Source organism: Olea europaea, chromosome 10 (assembly GCF_002742605.1).
Source record: "Olea europaea var. sylvestris chromosome 10, O_europaea_v1, whole genome shotgun sequence".
Classification (NCBI taxonomy): Eukaryota; Viridiplantae; Streptophyta; class Magnoliopsida; order Lamiales; family Oleaceae; genus Olea; species Olea europaea.
Window position 1 is genome coordinate 11,081,208 of NC_036246.1, and position 24,735 is coordinate 11,105,942.

At 32.7% G+C, this 24,735-nt stretch overlaps 2 protein-coding genes across 2 annotated transcripts; one reads left to right on the forward strand and one right to left on the reverse strand.

The window, feature by feature from the left end:
• Positions 1-3,063: 3,063 nt before the first annotated feature.
• LOC111401209 (transcription factor MYB20-like) lies at positions 3,064-4,587 on the reverse strand. Its single transcript, XM_023028839.1, has 3 exons — positions 4,335-4,587; positions 4,109-4,238; positions 3,064-3,823 (listed from the first exon to the last, which is right to left on the reverse strand). Exons 1-3 carry the CDS (start codon positions 4,465-4,467, stop codon positions 3,205-3,207), a joined length of 882 nt encoding a protein of 293 aa, XP_022884607.1. The 5' UTR covers positions 4,468-4,587; the 3' UTR covers positions 3,064-3,204.
• Positions 4,588-6,757: 2,170 nt separating this feature from the next.
• On the forward strand, positions 6,758-7,490 carry LOC111400278. Its single transcript, XM_023027695.1, has 2 exons — positions 6,758-7,228; positions 7,275-7,490. The coding sequence occupies exons 1-2, from the start codon at positions 6,758-6,760 to the stop codon at positions 7,488-7,490; spliced, it is 687 nt and encodes a 228-aa protein (XP_022883463.1).
• Positions 7,491-24,735: the final 17,245 nt, after the last annotated feature.

A 24,735-nucleotide genomic window follows, 5' to 3' on the forward strand; every position in this document is an offset into this window, starting at 1 on the left:
AATCAATATATTACCCTTTTTTTTTCTTTTTTACATATTTTCTAAATTTTTTTCAGATAATATAAACAAAATTTGAAATCTAACCCCGTCTCCTTAATGGGCCTAATGATGTATCAACCTCTGGGCTTTCTACGGTCATGGGTCTAACGTTAATTAACACACATATTTTTCCTGTTTAAGCTCCTTAATGAGACTAATAAGGCCTTCTCCGTTCTGCCACAATTTACCTGTTTGAGCTCAATCCAATTCTGCCTTCATATCTTCTTACAAGCAAAACCAAACTATTTTTGTGCATAGGCTTTATTTCATTTTTTTCTCTTAGTTGAGTATACAAGAAAAAAATAAATAAAAGTTAAAATTATTTCAATCCGTACAGTAAATGTTTCAATAATTTCATAAATTAAGTTGCGTGTGTGTATGTGTGTGTGTCTATATATATACACACTCGCACTCTTTTACTCTATTTTATTAACTTTAGTTTAATATTAATGAAATAAACGTAGGCGAAACTATTGGAATATAGGTGGAATCCATCGTAGACCAATTTTAACACTTGATTGTGTATTCATTGGACATCAACGTCAGCCACATCGACTATTTAATATATTGGTTCAAATTCCACGTATATTACAATCCGTAGAATGTATGAGAAATATTTTTATTTTTACTATCTAGTAAAAGTCAAATTTTAATTTCAATCATATTCAAAATTACTACTCATTATTATACACACATTTGATGGATCATTATTTTTCTTAAAATTTACTAATAATCAATCCTGTAACGAAAATAAATAAATAAGTAATTAAATGCAAATTACTCATAACATACAGTAAAAATTTCAAAGAACTCAAAAGGGCTAATGCTCATTTTCTTTTGTAGTGGTGCATATTGATATTTTTCAATTTAAGTAAATATATTGCTAAGCTACTAAGTACCTATAACCAAAAATATTTAAAGATAGAAGAAATACAAAAAATATTGATTTATTAATATGCACATGTAAGGATGATCTCATGATGATCACATTTACACGAAGAATGATCTCATGGATGATCACATTTACATGGACTAAGAAAATATAATTAACTTTTAGTTCCAAGGACTTAAAAAGTCAGTCAATTTTGAATAAGAAAGCATATAAATATACAAACTACTCGTCAATTTTCATGACGACTTTAAGGTAGATTCAATGAGAAGACGTTGAAATTATCTTTGAAGCTTAGCTGTAATTATCAACTTGATAGATAAATAAATAAGAACCAACTTTTAATTACTATGTAAGTAATTAAAACTAAATAAATAAATAAAATTAAGCTTTCTTTGAGTCTCTTTAATCACTTATTAGTTAAACAAATTGCAATTAGATATAAAGAGGTGGACATGAAGCTTAAAGCTTCTTAAACAATGATTAAGCCATTGACCTACCAACTTATATTCAAAATAATTATAATCTTTTTGACCCAAGTTGTCCAACAAGTATTCATTTAAAATTCTTAAATTTCACTTGTGTGAATGATTTTTCAAAACTTTGATTTTTGAATAATTTGGTGGGCTTAATCTACAAGAATGGTCACTTTCAATTAATTGTCACCGACGCTTTCTTCATTAAGAACATCACATTCATGGTTACTTTGCATTTTTTATTAAACGCGGGGGCTCAAGCCTGCCCAATGTCGAAAAGTCAAGTAAGTTGGTCACCTGATGACAGGGGAGCCAATGATCGAAGCCCCCAGTGAACGGCAACCTAACATGCCGAATACATGATCAATTCGTAACAAGTGAAAACATAGAAACCCTAACGTATATACTACCCAAATTATATGATTGCCTAATTTTCCTTCTCTCGTACATAAATTGTGACAATCGAGTTTTTACACTATAAATCTACACAAGTACTATAAAAGTTTGTTGCGGAAGTTTGTTCCAAGATTTTTGAAATGGTAATTTTCGCGCTCAATTTCATGTTATCTTTCTCTACAAATCAATCACTCCGAACGGCTTTGACCAACAATCAATATATTTATCTCAATTGTTTCTTAATCTCACCCGCAAAAGATAAGATGGTGGTGTTAATTTGCAAGTCGCTAAGGCATGAGAAAGACAATGGAAGAAGGCACAAATAGAAGGCCAAATACACAAAGGAAGTCATCGATTTTTCTCCAAGAGAGCAGCCACGTTTTTTCTCCTTTTCTCACAAAAATCACACACTAAAGAGGGCTAGGGTAAGCAACGCATATATAGGAATAGGTAGATTTTAGTTGGACCAAGAAAGGAGTTGAATGGACCAAGATCCGAGAGCCATCCAATATAAGGATCGTGAACAACATTAATTTCTTAAACTACTTCCAACGGTCCACGTTATTTTTGGGTTGAGCCTTAAGACTTGTTTATTGGTAATCAATTCACCATTGGTTGAGAACTGCGAAAATATATTCCAACGTTATACATCATTCTCCGAGATTTATTGGGTATTAAAACCCAACAAAGGTATAATTTTCTTAATCAGATGGTATATATAATTATAACCCACCTAGCCAAAGCCTAAACTGGGTTTTACTCTAAAACATATGCTCATTGAGGAATCGGAATATACGTTTATTAGTGTCGTAATTATAAGTCCTCACAAAGTCACAATTGAAACTTATTATAATGTAAATTAGCAAATATTCAATTGAAACTCACTGTGAATTGGCCTTGTATTAAAATACAGCAAAATTTTTGTCCTTCAATTTACTCTCAAATGCAATCATCATCTTTTCCCTCCCAAGACTTCTCACCTCCCCCAAACACTCTCTACCCGTACCTCGCCCTTCACCAAGTCTTTGGGGGCGGAAAGGGTGATGGTGAAAAAGAGATAAGAAATAAGGTGAAATCATAGGGCAGGGAGAGAACAATATATGTCAATTATTTTTAATCATGTCCAATCTTATTCAATTAGTGTGACATGCCTATTTTCTTTTCTTTCTTTCTTTTTTGGGTTTTTGTAATCTCCAATAGAAAATTAACCAGTCAAAAGAAAGATAAAAAGGGAGATCACTTTGCATGGTAAAAGAAAACACCTTAGATAAATCTGGCCTCCGTTTAATCTTTATCCTTTATTAGATGTAAATACAGAAAACTCAGAAATTACATGTTTAGTAAATAAATTATAAGAAATCAAACAGACTTCCAACACTATTCATCTGAGATCATTAAAGGGAACTACAATAATGGAGGTTCCACCATTATATTGCTGTTATCATCACAATTATTATACAAATCCAAACTGCTTATGAAATCATCGTCCCAGATACTGCTTATGATTTCATTGTAATCGAACGTTGTAGCAAACTCCAAATCTTCAAGCAAATTAGACAAAAACCTGCCACCGACAGAGGTGTCGGTGGAGGATGAGGAGGAGGAAGAAGAGGAGGATGGAGAAGATGATGAATTTTCACAAGTAATTAGGATTTCATGGGGTTCAATTAATGGAATTTCATCAATGCAGAAATCATTATTGACTTCCATTGAATCAAATAAGCCAGCGTGTATGCTTTTGTCTCCATCTTTAGCCTGATCATTAATGGTTGACTGCAATGGGGTTTCAACCACCACCGCCTCTTCCTTGTCCTGATCAGCCACTTCAGACTGTTGCGGCGTCGGCTTTGGTCCACCTGCTTGTTCATTATCTGGCAGTTGAATGGTGGTGGTAGTGGGCAGTGGCTTGTGAGTGAAAGGATCAATCCCCATCTTTCTCAGCTTTTTCTTGACGTGGGTGTTCCAGTGATTCTTGATCTCATTATCAGTTCTTCCTGGGAGATTAGAAGCAATTTTTGACCATCTGCAAAACCATGAAAATCAAGAAAATGATCGTAAGTTAAAATGCCCAATTTCAATTGGTTACTAGAAATTATATTATATTGTAACTCAACCAAATAAAAAATAGACCAATGGATAGCTATGATTGGTCAACTTCATGTGTCTGGCAATATTGCAAAGAATTGCACTAAAGTGGGAAATGCAAATGATAATCTGTCGGCCACATTCTGTTCTTGAAATTTATTTACATTCTTTTCATTAATTGAATTAAGAAGAAATGTTGAGAAAGAGCAGGAAATTTAAGTACCTGTTTCCAAGCTTGGAATGAAGATCAATAACCATCTTCTCTTCAAATTCTGAAAGAAGTCCTCGCTTCAAGTCTGGCCTAAGATAATTTGTCCATCTCAATCTGCAGCTCTTTCCACACCTCAATAGTCCTAAAAGCAACAAGAAGAATCTCAAATTAATTATGAATAATAAGCTAAAACTCTCTCTCAACTTATAGGGAAAAAAAAAAGTGAAGGGAAAAAGACCTGCGAGTTTAGGGAGAGCTCTCCAGCAGCATTGGCCGTTGGTGAGAATGAAATTTATGAGTTTTTTGTCTTCTTCAGCAGTCCATGGCCCCTTCTTTAATCCAACTTTGTCACAGCAAGGTTGCCTTCCCATTATCAATTTAAGCTCTCACAAACAAAAATTGAGTGATCATACAATTACTACTTATAAGTTAATTTGTTTATACACAAAAGCAGGAGAGGAGAGAACTGAACAGAGTAGACTACACAAACCACAACTCCCTATTTATACAAATCAACACCTCAGTCCACCTAGACCCCAAGCTCAAAAAATTAAAAATAAAATCCCCCAAGAAAAATAACAATAAGAAAAGAGAGCACGGTTTTTGTCATCAACAATGGTATGGTGATCGAATTTTTTTGGCATAATGGCTAACCGACACCTACAATTGGGGGGCCCACTTCTTTTTGAACTTTTTTATTCAAGCGGGACCCACGCGCTACGAGAGGATATTAACCATTATCTCAAAAAAATTCTAGTAAAGTAATTTAATTGTTTTATTATTTTATTTAATTTAGTATGTTGAAATTTTCTGACCGCCACACGTTCACTGTGGGCCCGCCCATGTTTATAACAGCCTTTGAAAAGCACCACCTCACCATCCAATAGCATTTTACTTGAATTTGAAGCAAAAAAAGCATGAAAATTTGAAAAAATAAAATAATAATAATAATAATTTGATAAATATTGATCAGTAGAATTGTTGTCATTTTACTTTCGTACCAGTATTTTTGTTCACTCAAAAATGGGTCCACAGGTCCATGTCGGTCCATTCATTTCAGGGAGTTTGTTTGCAATCATTATAATGGGGAAATTAAATGTAAAAATTATGATAAATATTGATCAGTAGAATTGTTGTCATTTTACTTTCGTATCAGTATTTTTGTTCACTCCAACATGGGTCCACATCCGTAAGTGAAAAGCAAAACTTACAGGATTTCTAGCCGAAGGTTAAAAGGAAAGAAAAGTTAGACAGCACTCACGATTAAGTAACCTTGATAGTCAACTGTTATTTACATGTGTAAATATTTTTGTATAGTATTGAAGCATTTGACTACATCTTATGCACCGCCTTGTTTATTCTATTAGTTTGTGAAAGCAGAAGTTTCACAGGTCGTAAAATAATTTTGAGAAAGAAGCAATGATAATTGTTGCGTCTCATATTGGAAGCTCCCAGTAAAAGCCATGTGGAGGCAATATGTTCAAGACATCTGACAGTCAACAAAGTCAAAATAAGGAAAAAGGAAATTGGCTGAGGCACTCTCTCTGGCAAAACCTCTACCATCCGAAGTACTTTTCCTTTTCAGCCGAAGTCCTCTCTCTAGATCAAAGCACTTGCTGCCTTCAAAGCAGATTTGCAACGTATCTATAAGAATGATTGATGTAATGTTTGTATTAATGATGTAAGAAATGTCAGCATAAGATGTAGATTGGCTAACCCTAATCAATGCAATTCATTTGTGGTTGAGAGTGATGTGGCACTCTAGTTAACAGGATGAGGTCACGTGGGTATGATCCAATGGTAATCACATCGGCCCAGACTTTATAAATAACAACTCTTGTAACCTTTTAAGGGATGAAAAAACATATATGTAAAGTTACATACTTGAATTCGCAGTAAAATCTCCTTCTTGTCCATTCCACATTTACATACTTGAGTTCAAATCATTTCGATTTTGGTGAGACAATTCGTGATTGTTTATTTACAATTGTTCTCGATCATACCATCGATGCTCGAACGTGGTCATCTCGTGTTATAGAGCATCTCACACTTCCGTTGACCCTCCAATTGATTATTTCAATAGAAACATATCAAAATATGCTCGTGTGGACATAAGTAGGCTCGACATTTGTTGCCCACATTTCATTGCAAAAATCGAGGTCAACAAATTGGCCCCATCTGTGGGAAATCATACATCCAACCACGAGAATCCCGTGGGAGAAAGCTAATAATCTTTGTTTGAGAGGATTACGTGCCTCTCCTATCCAAACCTAAAGCTAGAGAACCTCTGAAGCTATACTTAGCGGTGACAACCGAGGAATCAGTTCAGTGTTTGTAAGAGACATAGAGAGTCACCAATTGCTTGTGTATTGTGTGAGTAAAGCACTCCTTATAGCGAAAACATGTTATCCCATCATGGAGAAGCTGGCTCTCTCCCTTATAATGGCTTCTCAAAAATTAAGGTCATACTTTCAGGCGCACACCATACCAGTGCGAACGAACTTTCCTCTTAGACAAGTGTTATAGAAGCCTGATGCTTCTGAAAGATTATTGAAATAGGCCGTAGAACTCAGCGAGTTCGATGTAATCTTCAAAGCAAGAACTTCAGTGAAAGGACGCCCTTAGCAAATTTTGTGGTAGAATTTACTCTTATTCCAAAAAATGGAAAATGAGATGGAATCCGCCAAATTGTCCACGTGTAGCCTTTTTGTTGTTGGCTCATCGAGAGACATGAGATCCAGAATAGGAGTGGTCTTGGTCAGTTCGAAAGGACACAAACTCAATTGTGCAATAAGGTTCAGCTTTAAGGCCACCAACAATGTAGCAGAATATGAAGCCCGTCTAGCTGGCCTCAGATTAGCCAAGAAAATACAAGAAAAAAGGTTGGTCCTAGTTAGCCAAGTTAACGGGAATTTTGAGACTAGAGATAAAACTACGGTAGCTTACCTTAAAATGGTCATGGAGCTCTTACCAGCCTTTAAGAGAGTTGAGTTGGCACAAATCCCACGTCTAGAAAATACTTACGCCGACTTTATTTCAAAACTGGCAAGAAGCAAAGATTCTGATTTTGAACTGCTAACAATTGTCCCAATACAGCACCTCTCTAGATCCTCTATTGCTAAAGTCGAAGAGGTGATGTGGCTCCAAAATATTGCTCTGTGAATGAAGCCAATTATAGTATTCATCAAAGGCTAATCTCTACTCCCGGCAAAGAGGAGGCACAGAAGCTCAGAACGTGAGCCGTCAATTCATCTTTCAGGATGACGTTCTATACAAACGAGGCTTCTACTTGCTCCTACTCCGATGCATAGGTGATGAACAAGCCACCTACGTGCTTCAAAAAGTTCATGAGGGGATATGTTGCAACCACGTTGGAGAATCGTCTCTAGCATAAAAGGTATTGAAATAGAGCTATTATTGGCTCACACTGAAAAGGCATAATAATTTACAATGAGGTGCGATAACTGTCAACCTTTGCAATGGTCCTGAGGCGGCCCTCTCAGGAGCTAAGTGTTGCTTCTAGCCTCTAGCCATTTGCCAAATGGGGTATTGATCTTATAGGCCCCTACCTAAAGGAAAATAGCAGTGCTAGATTTGCAATTGTTGATATCGACTACTTCACAAAATAGATCGAGATCGAACCTCTGGCTAGAATTACTAAAGCTTATATTTCGAAATTTTTATGAGAAAATGTCATATACTAGTTCGAAATCCCCCATTCAATTATTTCAAATAATGGGCAACAATTTGACAAGAAGAAGGTTAGAAATTTACGTGAGGAGTTAAGAATCAAGAAGCACTTCTCTTTCCCACATCATCCTCAGGCTAATGGGCAGGTAGAAGCTATCAATAAAACCATCAAATATACGCTCAAGAGAAAATTGGACGCTTATAGGAGAGCTTGGTTGATGAACTGCCTCAAGTTTTATAGGCCATGAAAACTACTAGTAGAATAGCTATATGAAAGACTCTTTTTTTCCATGACTTTTGAAAAGGCACGGCCTCATTTGTGTAGTGCAAAGCATCTACCCTATCGAAGTACTATCAGTAAGATTGTAAATGCACTTGTATAAATTTTTTGAATCAAATAAAAATTTGCCTTATTAAAAGTCTTTACTATACGGAAAGAATACTCCCATTGACAAAAGCTAAAGGAAAAGCCTCTGCATAGAAGAACCATCCCGATGTAGAGAAGTATGAGTAGCGACGAGGTTGATCATAATATGGACAACCTCCTAATTAGTGAAGTTTTTTTTTTAAAGCCTAAGAGATGCGCCATAAAATGACCCTTAACTAAAGTTGTTTAATTAAGCCTCGACATGGATGAACTGCTCATTCCCATACTTGAGAAAATAAATAAAAGAAATGCAAATAAACAATGAAAATGCAGTAAATATAGAAAATAATAAAAAATGTATTCATTCATTACAAAGAATATTATATTTGTGGGCTTCAAAGCCATTTACATAATATTACAAGATCCTATTACTACACATGGGGAGAGGAGGTACAAATGGTACAATAGCATCGAGAGCCACTTCAGCTACTTCTTCCGCTACGTCGTCTTGGATTTTGATCACGGGCTATCCTCCTTCAGAGTTTGAGGCTCATCTCTCTCCTCTAAGAACTTAGAAGTGTTGAAAGTCAGAGATTTCACTTCAATCCACTCTATCTCTTCAATATAGGTATACCTCCATCAGTATTTAGCAAAACATTTGTATGCCTCAGTGAGGTAGAAGTTGGCAATGTTGTGCTTCTTAGCTTCATTGCATGCAGATTTAGCTTCTTTCCTTGCCATCTTCACCACCTACATTATATGGATACTCTGGAGTTCAACTCTCCCACCTGCTGCTTCAAAGCAGCAATTTCTTTATTGGCCATCCCAAGGCCTCAGCAGCTAATTTCTGTTGGGTGTCAAAAGCCTCCACTTGCTTCGTCAGGTAGGCCACCTCATTGTACAACAAGTGAACCTCATTTTTTAAATCTTTAATTTCTGTTAGAGTTGAAGTGAGCTTCACGAACTCTTCAGCTTTTTGTTTCTTCAAAGCCTCTACCTCAGCATTAACCTACTTGGCTACCTTCTTCACCTTGGAGGCATTATTCGTAGATTCTTTATTTTGCTTTAAAGGTTTTTAGAAAGGGCCTTTATCTCTATAGAAAAATCAAACACCCTTTTCTTTTGACTCACCATGGTGGTAAAGATATCCACCCAATCGCTGGTCTCCACGAAGGACAGCCAATGGTCCATTCAAAACTTGTGAAAATGTTGATGTTACAATTTGAACCTTTAAAGAAATCATTATCGAAACCTCCAGGCCAGCTCATCACTCTGTTGAAAAACAGAGAGCTTAAGGGGAGGACCTGCATGAGTTGCAGTGGACTCACTTGATATCCTCACCCTCTAGAAGAAATCTTTCCTTTAGAGCCCCACAACAGTTGGCCTCTTCTAAACCCCATTAGCCACAGCAATAGAAGTTACCATTAATTTCTCCCCTGCAGGGATTTTGGAGAGAGATGGTGGGCTGGCCATGGACCACCATCTCCGGTAGCAGAGAACTTTTTCATGGTGACCTAATCCATCTTATTTTTTTCCCTTGTCCTTCACGGGAGGTAGCCCATCTCCTTTATGGCCAGCAGCCTCTTTGTTGATCTTCTCAATTTGGTCCGGGGTAGGGTGCCTCTTCTTCTCAAAATTTTCTACAAAAAAAGACAAAGAAAGGTAAAAAATTATGCAAATCAATGACACAAAAAATTTAACGAAGAGCAATTATCTCTTCGACCATCAAGCATAATTTCTCGAAGAATTGGCGAGCAACAATCAAGCTTTCAAACTCCCTTAAAGAGAAAGGGTATGGTAGATATCCTCAACAACCTCTAGTTCAGCTTCACTAAACTCGAAGTAATCAACTGATCCTGCAGAACAAAGAATGCAGAATCAAAATAAAATCAAAATCTAGGTCAACAATGTAATTATGATACAACACTCACGAGTTTCTAAGTAAGAGGTGGAAAATGTCACATGGAGAACGGTGTCACCCTAAAAAACCTATCACTTCTCCCTTACCCAGAGCCATGTCTCATTCTATCTTTTGATGGATGAAGGAAGTCCTATGATGAAGGGGGATGCAACCCCATGGACATAAGGAATGCCAACCCTTAGAATCCCTCTTCCCCCAAAAACTTGGGTTGAAAAATGGTTTGAAAAACACAGAGAGGCATGTCCTCGTCAAAGAAGGTCTCCTTCCACAAAAAATAGGTTCCCACTAACTGGGCCTAAGCATTGGAGACAATCTGGATAGGAACTAGGTCATACAACCTAGGTACAGCTCTAAAGAAAGGATGAAATGGCAAACAAAGCCTTGCCTTTAAAAGATACTCACTAATGGCTACGCATGCCTGCCTGGGAAAACAGGCTACTCATCAGAAGAGGGAACTAAGAGTTCAATGTCGTAAGGGATACAATATTTTTCTCTTAAATCTACTAAATGGGATGCAGATACTATAGAAGGGGTCTTTGCAGCCCCTCATTCATCTCCCCTGCCCTAGACTTCCTTGGAGGTAAGATACTCTGCCTAGCCATAATGGCTTGGACAAGGTCGTCTGTGTTAATTATGGTGACCCCCATCTCAGAGGCCACCTGGCTAATGTCTAAGTTCTTTCCAGATGGTGAAGAAGCCATTATATAATCACGGAAAGATTCAAATATTTACAAGATTAAACACAACACCAAAGAAAAACAAATGAAAGTGTGAAGAACAATTGAAATGAAGGATAATTATAGCAAAAGCGAGAGAGTAATGAAACGATTTGAGCAGTAGCAAAAGTGATTCTTTGCCTAAGATCTTCTCCTTTTATAGGCAGAGGCATTCCGTTCCAGCCGTTAAATAACGATCCGAACCATCCAGCTATTCATTCAAAAATCAAATTTGAACCTCCGATCAAATAAGAGCATCTGCAACACGCGCTTTGTGGCATCTCAATCCCATAAAACACGCCACAACAACAATAATTACTCATTAAATGCGGCAGCAGTTGCATGTATTGGAAAGTGAAACACCTCAGATGTCATTTCTTGAAACTTGCAAAAATAGTAAATAATTTGAGCGCTATAATTCAGGATGCCTCGTATTCATCACACCCATACTTGCCTCCTCAGAATTATAGCCTACAGCTTCGTTCAAGTTGACGAAGTTTCCTACTCAGCTTCCACGATCACAACTTCAATAGGACCTTTAAAAACAAGGAGAAAATGGCGAGCAACATTAGTAAGATGTGCTTCAACTTTGCTTAAATGTCTGAATAAATAGGAGGCCCAACATACAACTTTAGCACGTGATCTTCATAAGTACTTTGAACATTTCGGCATATATTTTACTTTCAAATTCTAATTTTTATATATAAATATTTACAATCATACTTGGAGGACTATTTTATAGGATTAAAAATAACGACCCCTACAAATTTTTTAAATTTTTATTTCAATATAGCACAAAATTCAATGTACTACATTAATGATCATGCATAGACTTGAGGGATTACTGTTAAGTCTCATATTCGAAGTTCCCAGTGAAAGCCACGGGGAGACAGCATGTGCAAGACATCTGGCGGTTAACAAAGTCAAAATAAGGAAAAAGGAAAAAGTCGATCCCTTTTGGCCGAATCTCTCCTTTTTGGCCAGGCATTCTTGGCCGAGTCATTTTCTCTGGTAGAACATCTACTATCTGAAGTACTTTTCCTTTCCAGCCGAAGTCCTCTCTATAGATTGAAGTACTTGTTGCCTTCAAAGAGGATCAACAGAGTACTTATAAAAATGATTGATGTAACGTTTGCACTAATGAATGTCAGAAATGTAATTGTATAATGTAGGTCGACTAATCCTTTGTCAATGCAATTAATTTGTGGCAGAGAATGATGTGAGGATCTGGTTAACAGGATAAGGTCGCATAGTTCTGATCCAACAATAACTTTGTCGGTCCATACTTTATAAATAGTAACTCTTGTAACCTTTTAAGGGATTAGAAAAAATATATGTAAATTTACACACTTGAGTTTTCAGTAAAATCTCCTTCTTGTTCATTCCACATTTATATGCTTGAGTTCAAATCATTTCGATTTTGGTGAGAAGGTTTTTGATTGTTTATTTACAATTGTTCTCGATCATACCGTCGGTATTTGAACATGCCCGTTAATCCTCCAATTGGTTATTCTGATTGAAGCGTGCAGAAATTTGCTCGCACAATCATGGTGGGCTCGACATTTGTTGTCCACGTTGACATTGTGAAAAACGGGGTCAACAAAAACTAAGCTTGTAAGTTCTATGATCCTACATTGGATAATTTGCAAACTCATCTAGACGAGTACGAAGTACCAACACCAAGGTCTTTATATATATTTATATGGGAATTATTTTATTTTCATATGGATTAAAAATGAACAAGTATAAAATTTATCTTGCCTATATTTGAAATTTATATCGATACATTCATCGTCCTTATTCAAGAAAGTAGTTCCGTTGTCATAAATGACTAACTCTCTAGGTTAATTATTTAATTTGGAAACGTAATTCAAATGCTATGATCACTCTCGTCATAAATTCATCCAACCTAAGTAGATTGTCAAATAAAATTTATTTATGCCTCCATTTGACAAATTTATAAATAATTTGTAAAGAGAAAAAGTAGTAATCAGTCTCATGAATAAGTGAATATAATAAGTATTAATTATAAATGTAAGATTAAAATTAATATTTTAAGGTACATATTTATAAAATGTTTATAAATTTGTAACCTAGCAGAGGCTGATACTATAACAATTCCGCAATAGTTTTCTGTACGTATAGCATAACTCTTGCTCAAAGAATTATTCTTTGCATACATAATTTGACAGGCACTTTATCGGTGTTGCTTGTATGGTGCCTTTAAAAAAAATGACGAGAACCAATAATAATGTGCCAAATGGAATTCTATGACAATTTTGTGGAAGTAGCATAACTCATGGTACCTTTTTTTCTTTTGTGATTTTTGACAAGAACTAATGATAATGCACAAGTGGATATGTAAAAATCTGTGAAAAATTTTGTATACAACTTCTACTCAAAATAGTCAAAATAATGGCACTGGAGATGTACTAGGGTCAAAGGCAACTTTAAACAAGTACAAAACCACTCTGAAAATATGGGGCGCAACCGTTGAAGTCAACAATCTGTCTTGCCTGTACTGTACGGATTAGCACTGAATTTAGCCATTGGGTCAAAAACCTAACATCAGCTCCCAAACCCCCATTTGGCTTCCTATCTTGAACATGTTCATTTTTCTGTTAAAATGAGAATGAAATATATAGTCGTTAGGGGTTCCGTACAAGAGATAAAAATTCAAATTTGATGGCTTAATGTGATGGATAACGGTCATTTTTAATTTTGATGAGGAAAGAATGAAATACAAACGGGGGCATAATTGTGGATGATTATAATTTATAAAACACAATAAGTTTAAAAATTTCGAAAAATCACTTCCACAATCTCCAAAGATAGACGAAGCATTGTGTTAGAGATACCTTCACCACAAAACACCATCCTCAAAATAAAAAGGGTTCTTCATTCAATACATGCGATCCCTAAAGTGAGATTCCCATACTGATTAGTTGAATAAGAAAAATAGGATATGCCCTCCTCTACAAATAGTGCCACTTGCTTTGAAGACAAAGCGACCACACGTGATTGACTTGTTTGTGTTATAAAATTAATTTTGTAAAAATAACAAGACAAAATCGCTGCTAAATCCTTCATTCCATTTTTGCTACTTCTCCATTAAAATATATATATATATATATATATAGATGAGCTCTACAAAGAGATAATGAGATTTTCGATTACTTAGATCAAATTTGAAAAGACTTCCTACTTGAAAACATCGTTAATTGTTAACAAGATCTTCTCATCTTCCCATTGAAATTTTCCTCGCAAGCAAGAACATTTATACTTAAAGATTATCCAAACCGAAAAACAAGTATTATATGATGAGATGATATAATTACTTCACTAATGTAAGCAAAAATTCCATTTTCATGTGAGGCTATCGAAACGCGGTCAGAGAAGAAAGTGTGAGTGGTGGTCGACCAAATGTAGTGAACCTAACTTACCCTTTGGTGGAAAATGTCAACTTTTTTGCCGCCCATATTGGGATTGGACCCAAATATTTTCTGCGTAGCATGATTCCGTTCACACTCTTTTCTGGATTTTTATGCCTTGTATATTTATAAACAAAAATAATAGTTTGAATTGTAGTAATATTTTTAAGGGAAATTCTCATCCATAGTCCCCAAAACATGATCATTTTTTTCATTGTTGACAAGTACGTTCTAGACGTTTACCCTAACTTGTAAATTTGATATACATTTGTAATTTAGTCAGATTTCTATTAAATTTAGTATAAAAGTTGTTATTATAGGTAAAATCAATATTTGGAGGTACATGAGGGGGGGGGGGGACGATTTTGAGCTAAACTGGAGTTGGTTCAAAGCAATTGAAGACTAACTCCATGGCTTGGGATTGATGGGAAGCATAAGAGAGAAATTGCAGGAAATTCACAAGTTTCTGCAGATAAATTCAACTTATGAAAATGTTAGGTCCAAATTATACATTTAGCAATTCCCAAATTTGTAATTGGCAATTTTTTTAATCAAAAAACCTAAAAAGATTAAAGAGACCCATTTAGGAACAAGAAAATATCATCGTGATTTGGATTGAATCTCGATGAAACAATAGTAAATGATTTGATCAATGAATATTCGATTCTTTCTTCAATGTGGAATCAATTCTTCCATTTTTCATATAAAAAAAATCAAGTGTTTAGTTGCATTGTATTAAGAGTTAATCGAGTTGTAATCAAAGTCAAAACAAGTGTTATTAAGTTGTAGTGATAGGAAAAATAATTTGGGATTGATATAGTTTGAAAAGAAGTCAAAGAAATACAAGAAAGAGATCAGTTTCAGACTTCAAGAAGTAGAGCTAAAAATGTACTCAGGACCGCTCACTTAATGCCTTGGTGGAGCTCAAGCGTGCAAAACAGAACCCTAATGCTCACCTATCGCTCGTTTGGTGCTAGACTAGCACTAGCGCTGCGTATATATTCCGGTAAATCCTATTTCGATTAAATAGCCTGTTTTCCTATCCTATTTTACTCCAAACTGTTCATAATATAAATACCCAAGCCTAGGTAATTCAAAAAGTGTGTCAAATTATTATGTTGCCTTAGCGATCTCACTGTTGAAGATAAAAAAAAAAAAAAAAAAAAAAAAAAAAAAACACATTCCATTGATTCCAGTGATTCAACACCAAAAATTATTGCTCATATACTTATTGTTCCAACATTGGTTGAGCCTTGAATTAACTCAAGAAAATATAAGTTCAAGATCAAACTCATATTCCAATATCTCTTGCCTCCTTAGCCCTACCTTCACCTTAAGCCTTCAAAGCTCTGGAGTATGTAGAAGAGATGCTTGGAATTTCGATGCTCAAGAACAAGATTCGTTCAAGGTGATCCACACAGAGAGAAAAGTAGAACAGAATTGTTGGGAAGTGCAGGCGTACACAATCAAATAAGTTCTTTGGTGATTTACCAGTTAGGTGGTTAAAGTCAATTAAGATTTAACATTGTTTGGACTACTTCTAAATTAAATTTTCTAGTGGATCATTTACTAGCAAGTTTGTTCCTAAGTTGGGATTTTCCTCTGTGTTCATATTTGGTGTTATTTATTTGTTCACTGCTTTGATCTGAATATTAGTAATTGCTTAAACATAGAAATTAACTGAATTGAGTACCTTAATTATCTAGAAATAATTAATAAGTAACTTGTTGCTTTTAATTGGTTTAATTCCTCATTTGGATCTAAACTATTTAGATAATTTAACTTTCAGAAACATCTGCGGAATAATCAATACGTAGTTTTGAAACTCGAGGAGGACCTATCTTGGATGGTTATGGAGATTCAGGGACTAGCACGGAAGATTTTGGAAGTTGTGGGAGCAATATTGAAGATTTTGATCGAAAACATCCAAAACTGCTTAAAAACTTCAAGCATGGACCAAAATGCAAAAGAAAAATGTTAGAGGGCTCGATGACCACGGTACGCAAATTGCGGTCAACAATTGGGCACGAAGAACTATAGTTTGCTGCAATGTTGCCATGGTATTCAAATCATGGTCAGCCGACTTGGCCTATGACCCATCCGGGTCATTAAGCTTCCGTTTAGCCTCTATAAATTATTTGCTATTTTAATTTTTGTAATGTGCTTTCTTAAAGAATTTACGTATGATATTACTTTATTGAAAAATGTGTGATTGATAAGGAAAGAGAGAAAAATAAATTATAATTTTAATGGGTGCCAAACAGGTTAAGTTTTTTTATGTTTAATTTAATTCAAGGTTATTTGGTCATATTATGTACACGATTTCCTAGGGAGTTTAGGCCTACATAAAGACCTATTTTAGGTCAAATTGGACGAACAATATGCAGGAGAAGAGAATAAAAGAAAAAGGAGAATATACAAAAGTGTTTTAAGATTTTGGGATGAAGACGTTCATCTTTCTCTCGTTTTTTCTTTGAACTTAGGTAGTGTTTCATTGGATCATTTTTCATGAAAAATGGAATAAGTTTTTCATCTTTTACTCAATTAATGGTATTTGATACTATTTATTTTCCATGAAATTGGTTTTCTTGCTTTTGTTGCCACATAAATATTTTCCATCTAATTGAGGATGGTGAGAATTCATTTTCCCGTTACTGTAGCAATATTTAAATATTTTTTTTCTAAGAATTACTGTAAAAAAAATTCCCTTTAATTGACAATATCCATGTAAAATAAAGTCAAACGAACATCTAAAGATAGATGATTTTCTTGAATTTTTTGTTTTTTGTTTTTTGTTTTTTGTTTTTTGTTTTTTTTTTTTTTTGCAATAGAAACAAATTCTATCCTCAATACCAGTAAATTTTATCCCTTTAATTGACAATTTTCATGTAAAACAAAATCAAACGAACACCAAAAAATACTTTTATTTTAACATTTTTCACGTAGAAAATTATACCAATCAAACACAATAATTGACAATTCCCAAGAAAATAATTTCCAGGCAATTCAATTTCCCAGAATTCATTTTCTTTCCACTCAAATTCCATCTTTGTAATCAAACAGACCCTTAGTCGTGTTTTAAATACCTTTTGTTCTTTTCTTCTATGACATGTAACTAAAAAATTAGCTGGGATGAACATTGTAACTTTGATTTGAACACTTGATTTTAATTCTCAAGATTTGCATTGGAATTGGTTCGTGTATTGATTTTGCTTCATGAATTATTTTACCACTCATTCATGATTTGTGAATTGTAAAAAATTGAGAGGTAAGCTATAAATTTAGGTCACGTGGTAAAATCTGACACTTGGATAAAAGGTGAAGATATATTCTTACTATTGTTGCGATTTTCAATTGCATTTTTAGACGATTTAATGTGTTTAAGTGAGGGTTATTCAAATTCAATAGAGAAACATTGAGTTAACTTGGCTAGATAGGACTCATATAAACTCGAGTGAAATAAATTGATTTAATTAGCGAATTCAACCGAGTACAACTTTACGAATTGAACTTGAGAAGTGAGATGAAAGGTGATAATTACTGTGAAATTGTGACTCCAAGCATTAACCATCCTATTTGATCATTTAATTAAAGGTATCCACAATTCAAAGAAAACATTTTCGTTTAATTGATTTTACTTTTCTTAGTATTAGTTTTGAACATAACTTTTGTCTTAAAGAGTGTTTACGTCATATGAGCGGTAGGGTTATTTAAATTGATAAAAGGATAAAGTAGTAATCGTGAGACGATAACTCGAACTTCTTAAATCCACTTTTCAACGTATTAATTGACATTGTACATTGTAAATTTACACCAACATGGGTGCCCATTCATTTTCATGTCGATCTGGGTTCTTAAACTTTCTCTTTCATGCAATATATAGATGGGCGAAAGTTCATTCCGTCAAATTATAATCAATTCAAAGGTGCAAAGTCCATTTTTCAGGGGACCTAATGATCTGGGTAGAAAGAAATACCCATTATTTATGGGTAATGTTCATTTTAAGGGATCATTCGGTGGAAAGTTACTTTCTTCTATTTATCATTATGTGCACCATAAGTAGGGTTATAAATGGATCAAATATGGATCGGATCTACCTATATTTGATTCAATCCAATTCCGCAAGAATTTCATGGTTCCGATCCTAACCAATAATTCAACAGATATTTGATTGTTAAATTCATATCCGATTTTTTTATGTTATTGGATATTTTACCATATTCTTTTTTTATTGAAAAGTGGGATTTTCAATCTCAATACAAAGTTTATTATAATATAGATTAATTTTATATTAAAATTTGATAGGTTTGATATTCTTCATTAAAAGTCATAAAGAAAAAAACTATGTGCAATAAATTATGTGGTGATACATAAAATATATTATATTATTATAACAAATCGAATTGGATTGACCTATATCCATATTTGTTCCATTTAATTAGCGAATTTTTGGATTCGGATCTTAATAGAATTATAGGATTGAGACCATAAATTTATCTCCCATTAATTTCATTAAATTCAGATGCAATTTGAATTAAAATTCAATCCATTGACCGTCGTAACCATAGCAGACATTTTGGATATCTAAATGCAATAAAATAATGAATGGAGACCAAAGTGAAAAAAAAATTATGTTTAGATTTTTTATTTATTTTAAATAAATTTGAACATCTAGTAATCTTCTTATATATATATATATATGAATTGATGAGAAACTTTTAAATATCAATTTTATCTTACTTATTTAGCTATATGTCAATTCTACCATTATATATTTAATATAGTGTCATTTAATAAAATTTTCCTTTATTTAATATCCATTTAAGTGTAATGCTATTAACTAAATTAAAAAATATTTTTTAACTCTCTATAAATGGTTATTTAAGGTCATCATTTGCACTCCTCAAACATCCATTTTTCAATTTCATTTTGAATTAATGCTATTAATCAAATTAAAATATTTTTTTAATATTAAAATAAGCATTTAGGGCCATCATTTGAGTTCCTTAAACAATACCCATTTTTCAATTTCACGTTGAATAAGTTGAATTAATGCTCTTAATAAAAGTCACTTATAATTTTGGCTATATGTCAATTTTACCCTTATATATTTAATATAGTATCATTTAGTATAATTTAACTTCATTTAATATCCACTTAAGTGTAACATTTATTGTTTTATATTGGAGTGCTTAAAATTTTACATTAATTGAATTAAGTTTAATTATTAAAATTACATTATTTAATTTAAGTTTACCCCTTAAAATCTAAGCTCATATATATAGATATAATTTTATTAATAATTATATAATAAAATATATTAAAGGTTGCCTTAATAAAATGGTAGATTAATTATCATATAAAATAATATATATTATATTTTTAATATGATTATATATGTAGACGAGCTTTGATCTTAAGTGATTAAATTTAATTTAATTAATCTAAAATTATGAGTACTCCAATATGAAAAGTTAACTCTATACTTAAAAGGAGACTGCATGAAATTAAATTTTAATTAATCTATCATTAATGCCACCTTTAATATATTTTAATGTCATTTTATACATACATGTATGTATATTAAATGGAGAATTTTTATTCCTCCATTTGTATTAATCACATTCAAAAGAAAAGGAAGACCTTTGTTTAAAATTTTTCACTTCGATATCTATTTTGAATGTAACTTTGATTTCTAACTTAAAATAAATGATATGGATTAATATGATGAGCATGGTTAATGTGTAATTTTTTGTTTCTAAATATTTTTAGATAAGATTTTTTTTTTTTAGGTAAAAAAGTTTATGGTACTGACAAAATGGGTATTTTTTTTTAATTTGAAAAATATTTACGTACCTTTAGTTTACTTATATGTAAACATTTTAAATATAATCAAGTGTGCATCTTTTAATTTGATTTTCTTTCGTGTTTGTCTGTATCACAAAATTAGTTGATGTCATCGTAATAGTTGAAAATAGGGGTCCAACCAAAGTCTAGTATAAACAAATTACTACATTTTAATTTATGTACGTAATTTTATCCTAAATTTTTTATTTATATGTATTCTTTAACAATTTTAATTTTTTCTTTTAACATTATCAATTGTCTTACTTTAAAAGTATTAAGCATATTATTCATTTCGCACATAAGACGTGCAATGTACGTACTTACTACTAGTATATTTAAAAAGGGAAGATCGAGCAAAAACTTTTGCCTATCGATTTACCCTTATATATTTAGTTATAGGTCCAATATACTCTCATCCGTTACCCATTTAATATTTTAAATATTATTAGTATAACATTTAATTTCTTTTCAATAAAAAAAATTAACTTTTACACTACTAAATACAATTATTACTAATTATTAAGATTACTTCTTTCATAAAAAAAAAAAAAATCATTAGTATGTACATTACAAAAAGTTTCAATAAGAAGCATTATTATATGCAGTGAAAAAGTCTTAGAAATCATTAATATAAATAATTAAAAAAATATTTCAACAATAAGAATTATTACAGTTATTATGAAAAGAGAAGAATAAAGAAAAGAATAGAGATAAGTCAATAGACTTGTATATATTTTATTAAAGACCAAAGATCTGTATTTATAGGACAAAATCAGGGATACAATAATAATAATTTATAAGGTTGTAGGATACAATTATCATTCACATCTAAACCCTAATAAATTTACTCCCTTGAATGACACATTACAAAATATCTGTCTCATTAAAATATTGTTTGAAAAAAATTCAATGGGACAAAAAAATCAAACGAAGGAAAAAGAGTACAGTTATTTTGGAATACTAAAAATAAATATTGCATCATTAAAACCTTGTTAGGAAAATTCAGTGGGATAAAACCTATGGGAACGAAAAAGAGTGCAGCTACTCTCCCTGATGTTGATCACTGAAGATTTTTTTGAGTTGACACACTCCAATCTTATGAACTAATATCTTGAATGTAGATGTTGGTAGTGTTTTTGTGAATAAATCGACCGTATTTTCACTTGAGCGAATTTGTTATATATTAATATTGTCATTCTTTTGAAACTCATGTGAATAAAAGAATTTAGGAGAAATATGCTTCGTCCTGTCACATTTGATATAGCCTCCTATGAGTCGTGCAATACAAGCTGCATTGTTTTTATACAAAATTGTTGGACTATCATTTGTTGAAGTTCATCCACATGATGCTTGAATTTGATGGGTCATATTTCTCAACCACACACATTCTCATCATGCTTCATGGATTCCAATAATTTTAGAATGATTTGAGGATGTAGCTATCAATGATTGCTTCACAAATTTTCATGATATAACCGCTCTCGGGCATGTATCGTTTATTTCTAGCACCTTAAGTTCTTCAGGGACTTTCATAAATATGTTACTATCGAGTGAATCATACAAATATATAGTTACTATATCCACAAGGCACATATCAAACTTTTGTAACATAGTCAAACTAATTAAAAATCTAAAATTGATGGTGTCCGTTACAGGAGCATATGTTTCCTCGTAATCAATTCCTGATTTTTGTGAGAAACCTTGAGCTACTAGTCAAGTTTTGTACCTCGTAATTTCATTATTTTCATTCTTCTTTCGTACAAAAATTCATTTGTATTCAAAAGGGATTACATTTTTAGATGTTTAAACTATATGTCCAAACACTTTTCATTTCTCTAAGGAATTCAATTCCCCCTGTATGACTTCTTTCTATTTTGGCCAGTCATTTCTATTTTGACAGTATTTAACTGACTATAGTTTAGAATCCTCATTTTTTGCATAATATCAAAAGAAACATTAAAGACGAAAATATTGTCTATAACAATATTATTTCGTTCCCATAATTTATGAGATAACATATAATTTATTGAAATCTCATTATTTTCGAACACTTGTGGTTTTTTAGGAACCATATTTTCAATATTTGATTTATCAATCTTTTCTAATGTTACTTCTTCTGAAGTTTTTAGTTGGTTTTTTTCATGCACATTTCTTTTTTAAGATACAGAGTTTTTTGAACCAACTGGTCAGCCACGCTTTTGGTGTATTTGAAATTCATTTGCCACAGCAAATTGTCGTGCAGGGACATCAATTTTTTGCTAGAATATTTTCTGCTGGAATATATGACATTGTCATTTTTCTTGGTCAACAAATATATCAAGTAATTGATTTGCAACTCTTTGCAAATGAATGATTTTTTCAACCTCTTGCTCACGTTGATTATTGCAGGGATTAAAATGAGATAAAGTTATTTCATTTCAAGAAATTTTACTTTATTTTTTGGGATATAGTTTTTCCTTCCTAAAGTTGAGAAAGACATTTCATCAAAATAACAATCTGCAAAACGTGCCGTAAATAAATCACTCGTTAAAGGTTCAAGATACCTAATAATTGATGATAAATCAAAACTCACATAAATTCCAAGTCTTCGTTAATGACCCATTTTAGTACATTGTGGAGGTAAAATAGGGACTTGGATTGCACAACCAAAAATTCGTAGGTGAGAAATATCAGGTTCATGACCAAATGCCAATTGCAAAGGTGAATATTGATAATAAGCAGTTGGTCTAATACAAATCAATGATGTAGCATGTAACATGACATGACCCTAAACAGAAGTTGAAAGTTTTGTTTTCATAAAGGATGTCCATGTGAGTTATTTAAAGGATATCCATGTGAGTTGTTTATTATTCGACACATCATTATAGCTCCTAAATTTCCAAGTTGATCATGCCATAGTATAAAATTTTTTGGGTCAACGAACTTCTATTTCATAATATTATTCAATTCAACCATTGTTATAAATGTATAATACATGACATATGGGAGTGTATGAAATTTTTTCTTTTATCTGCTTCTGACAAGATACAAAAGAAGTTATGGAAAGATATTCGCCATTATTTTCTTGCATCGTCTCAATATGATATCCATTGCAACATATATCTTTGAAACTAAACAAATTTATTCTGAATTTGCTATGATAAAGTGTATCGTAAATATATAATTTTATATTATTAGGTAAAATAATGTGAGCTCTTTCAGAGTCTTCGATGCACATGATATTGTATTAATATTATTTTATTTTAATGTTAAGTCCAAAAAATATTTTTTATCTTAAAGAATAGTGTGTGTAGTTACACTATCAATCAAGCAGGTGTCTTGACATTCCATCATGATCTATCAATATGACAAAATAGATGTATTTTAAAAAACTTGAATTTAAATTCAAAATGAAAAACATAATTAATACTATAAATTAACAATGCATAATAAAGTTCAAAATAAATTTTTTGCGAAAAGTAAAAACATATTTCAAACTAAATTTTTAAATAAAGGAAAATACTAGAAACATAAAAAAAAAAAAACTAATCTTTATTTTCCATCACACCACTACCAATCAAATGGTCAATATTCCCATTTGGATCAGCAAAGAAATCGGAGACATTCAAATGAGTCATGTCAATTGGACCATTATAATCCCCAAAATTTATCTCGACTTTTCTTTTTCCTTGATTGATTTTTGATAAAGATCTACAAGGTGTTTTTTCGTACAACAGGTACGTGTCTAATGCCTTTTCATTCCACATTTAAAGAAACTTTCTTCATATATCTTTTTAGATGTGCTACTTTTGTTTGTTTTTGTATCTTTTGAAATTGTTGCCATGTTGTTGATAGTTTTGTTGATTATTTCATCCATGGTTTACTCCACGTTCACGTTCTTGTCTTGATATTGCATTTGCTTCAGGCAATGCAGTACCATTTGCTTCACACAATGGTACAGAACCAGTTGGACGTAACCTATGATTTTTCATTAGCAGTTCATTATCTTGTTCAGCAACAAGCAGCCAAGATATAAGTTCTTAGTAATTTTTGCAACCACACTCGCGATATTGCTGCTGCAGGAGCACATTTGAGACGTGAAATGTGGAAAAAAAATTCTCCAACATACCTTCATCAGTTAATTTTTTCTTCACACAATGTCAATTTTGAACATATTCTGAGCAATTCAGAATTGTACTCATTAACAGTTTTAAAATCTTGCAAACGAAGATCCATCTACTTATAGCGGGTTTCGGGGAGGACTATAGTCCTCTGATGATCAAATCTCTCGGTTAATTTTTTCCAAAAAACTTGTAGATCTTTCTCAATGAGATATTCAATTTTTCTCAGTGAGATATTCAATTTTCAGTTCATCATGAAAATGATAGCGAAGGAATATAAGTACTTTTGTACGATCCTGTAGGGATTATTTATTTCCCTCTTTTATTGTTTCTCTCAAAGCTTTTGAGACAAGATGGATATCAGTAACGAGTGTCCATGATAGATAATTTTTGCCAGATATATCAAGTGCAGCAAACTCGAGTTTCGTAATGTTTACCATTTGATTAACTACACAATAAAGAAAATACAATTTGTTTCGAAAAATATGATTAAACATCATATAATAGTTAATTAAGTAATAATATCAACATGAGATATATTACATGCTTTCCTTCAAAGATAAGCAC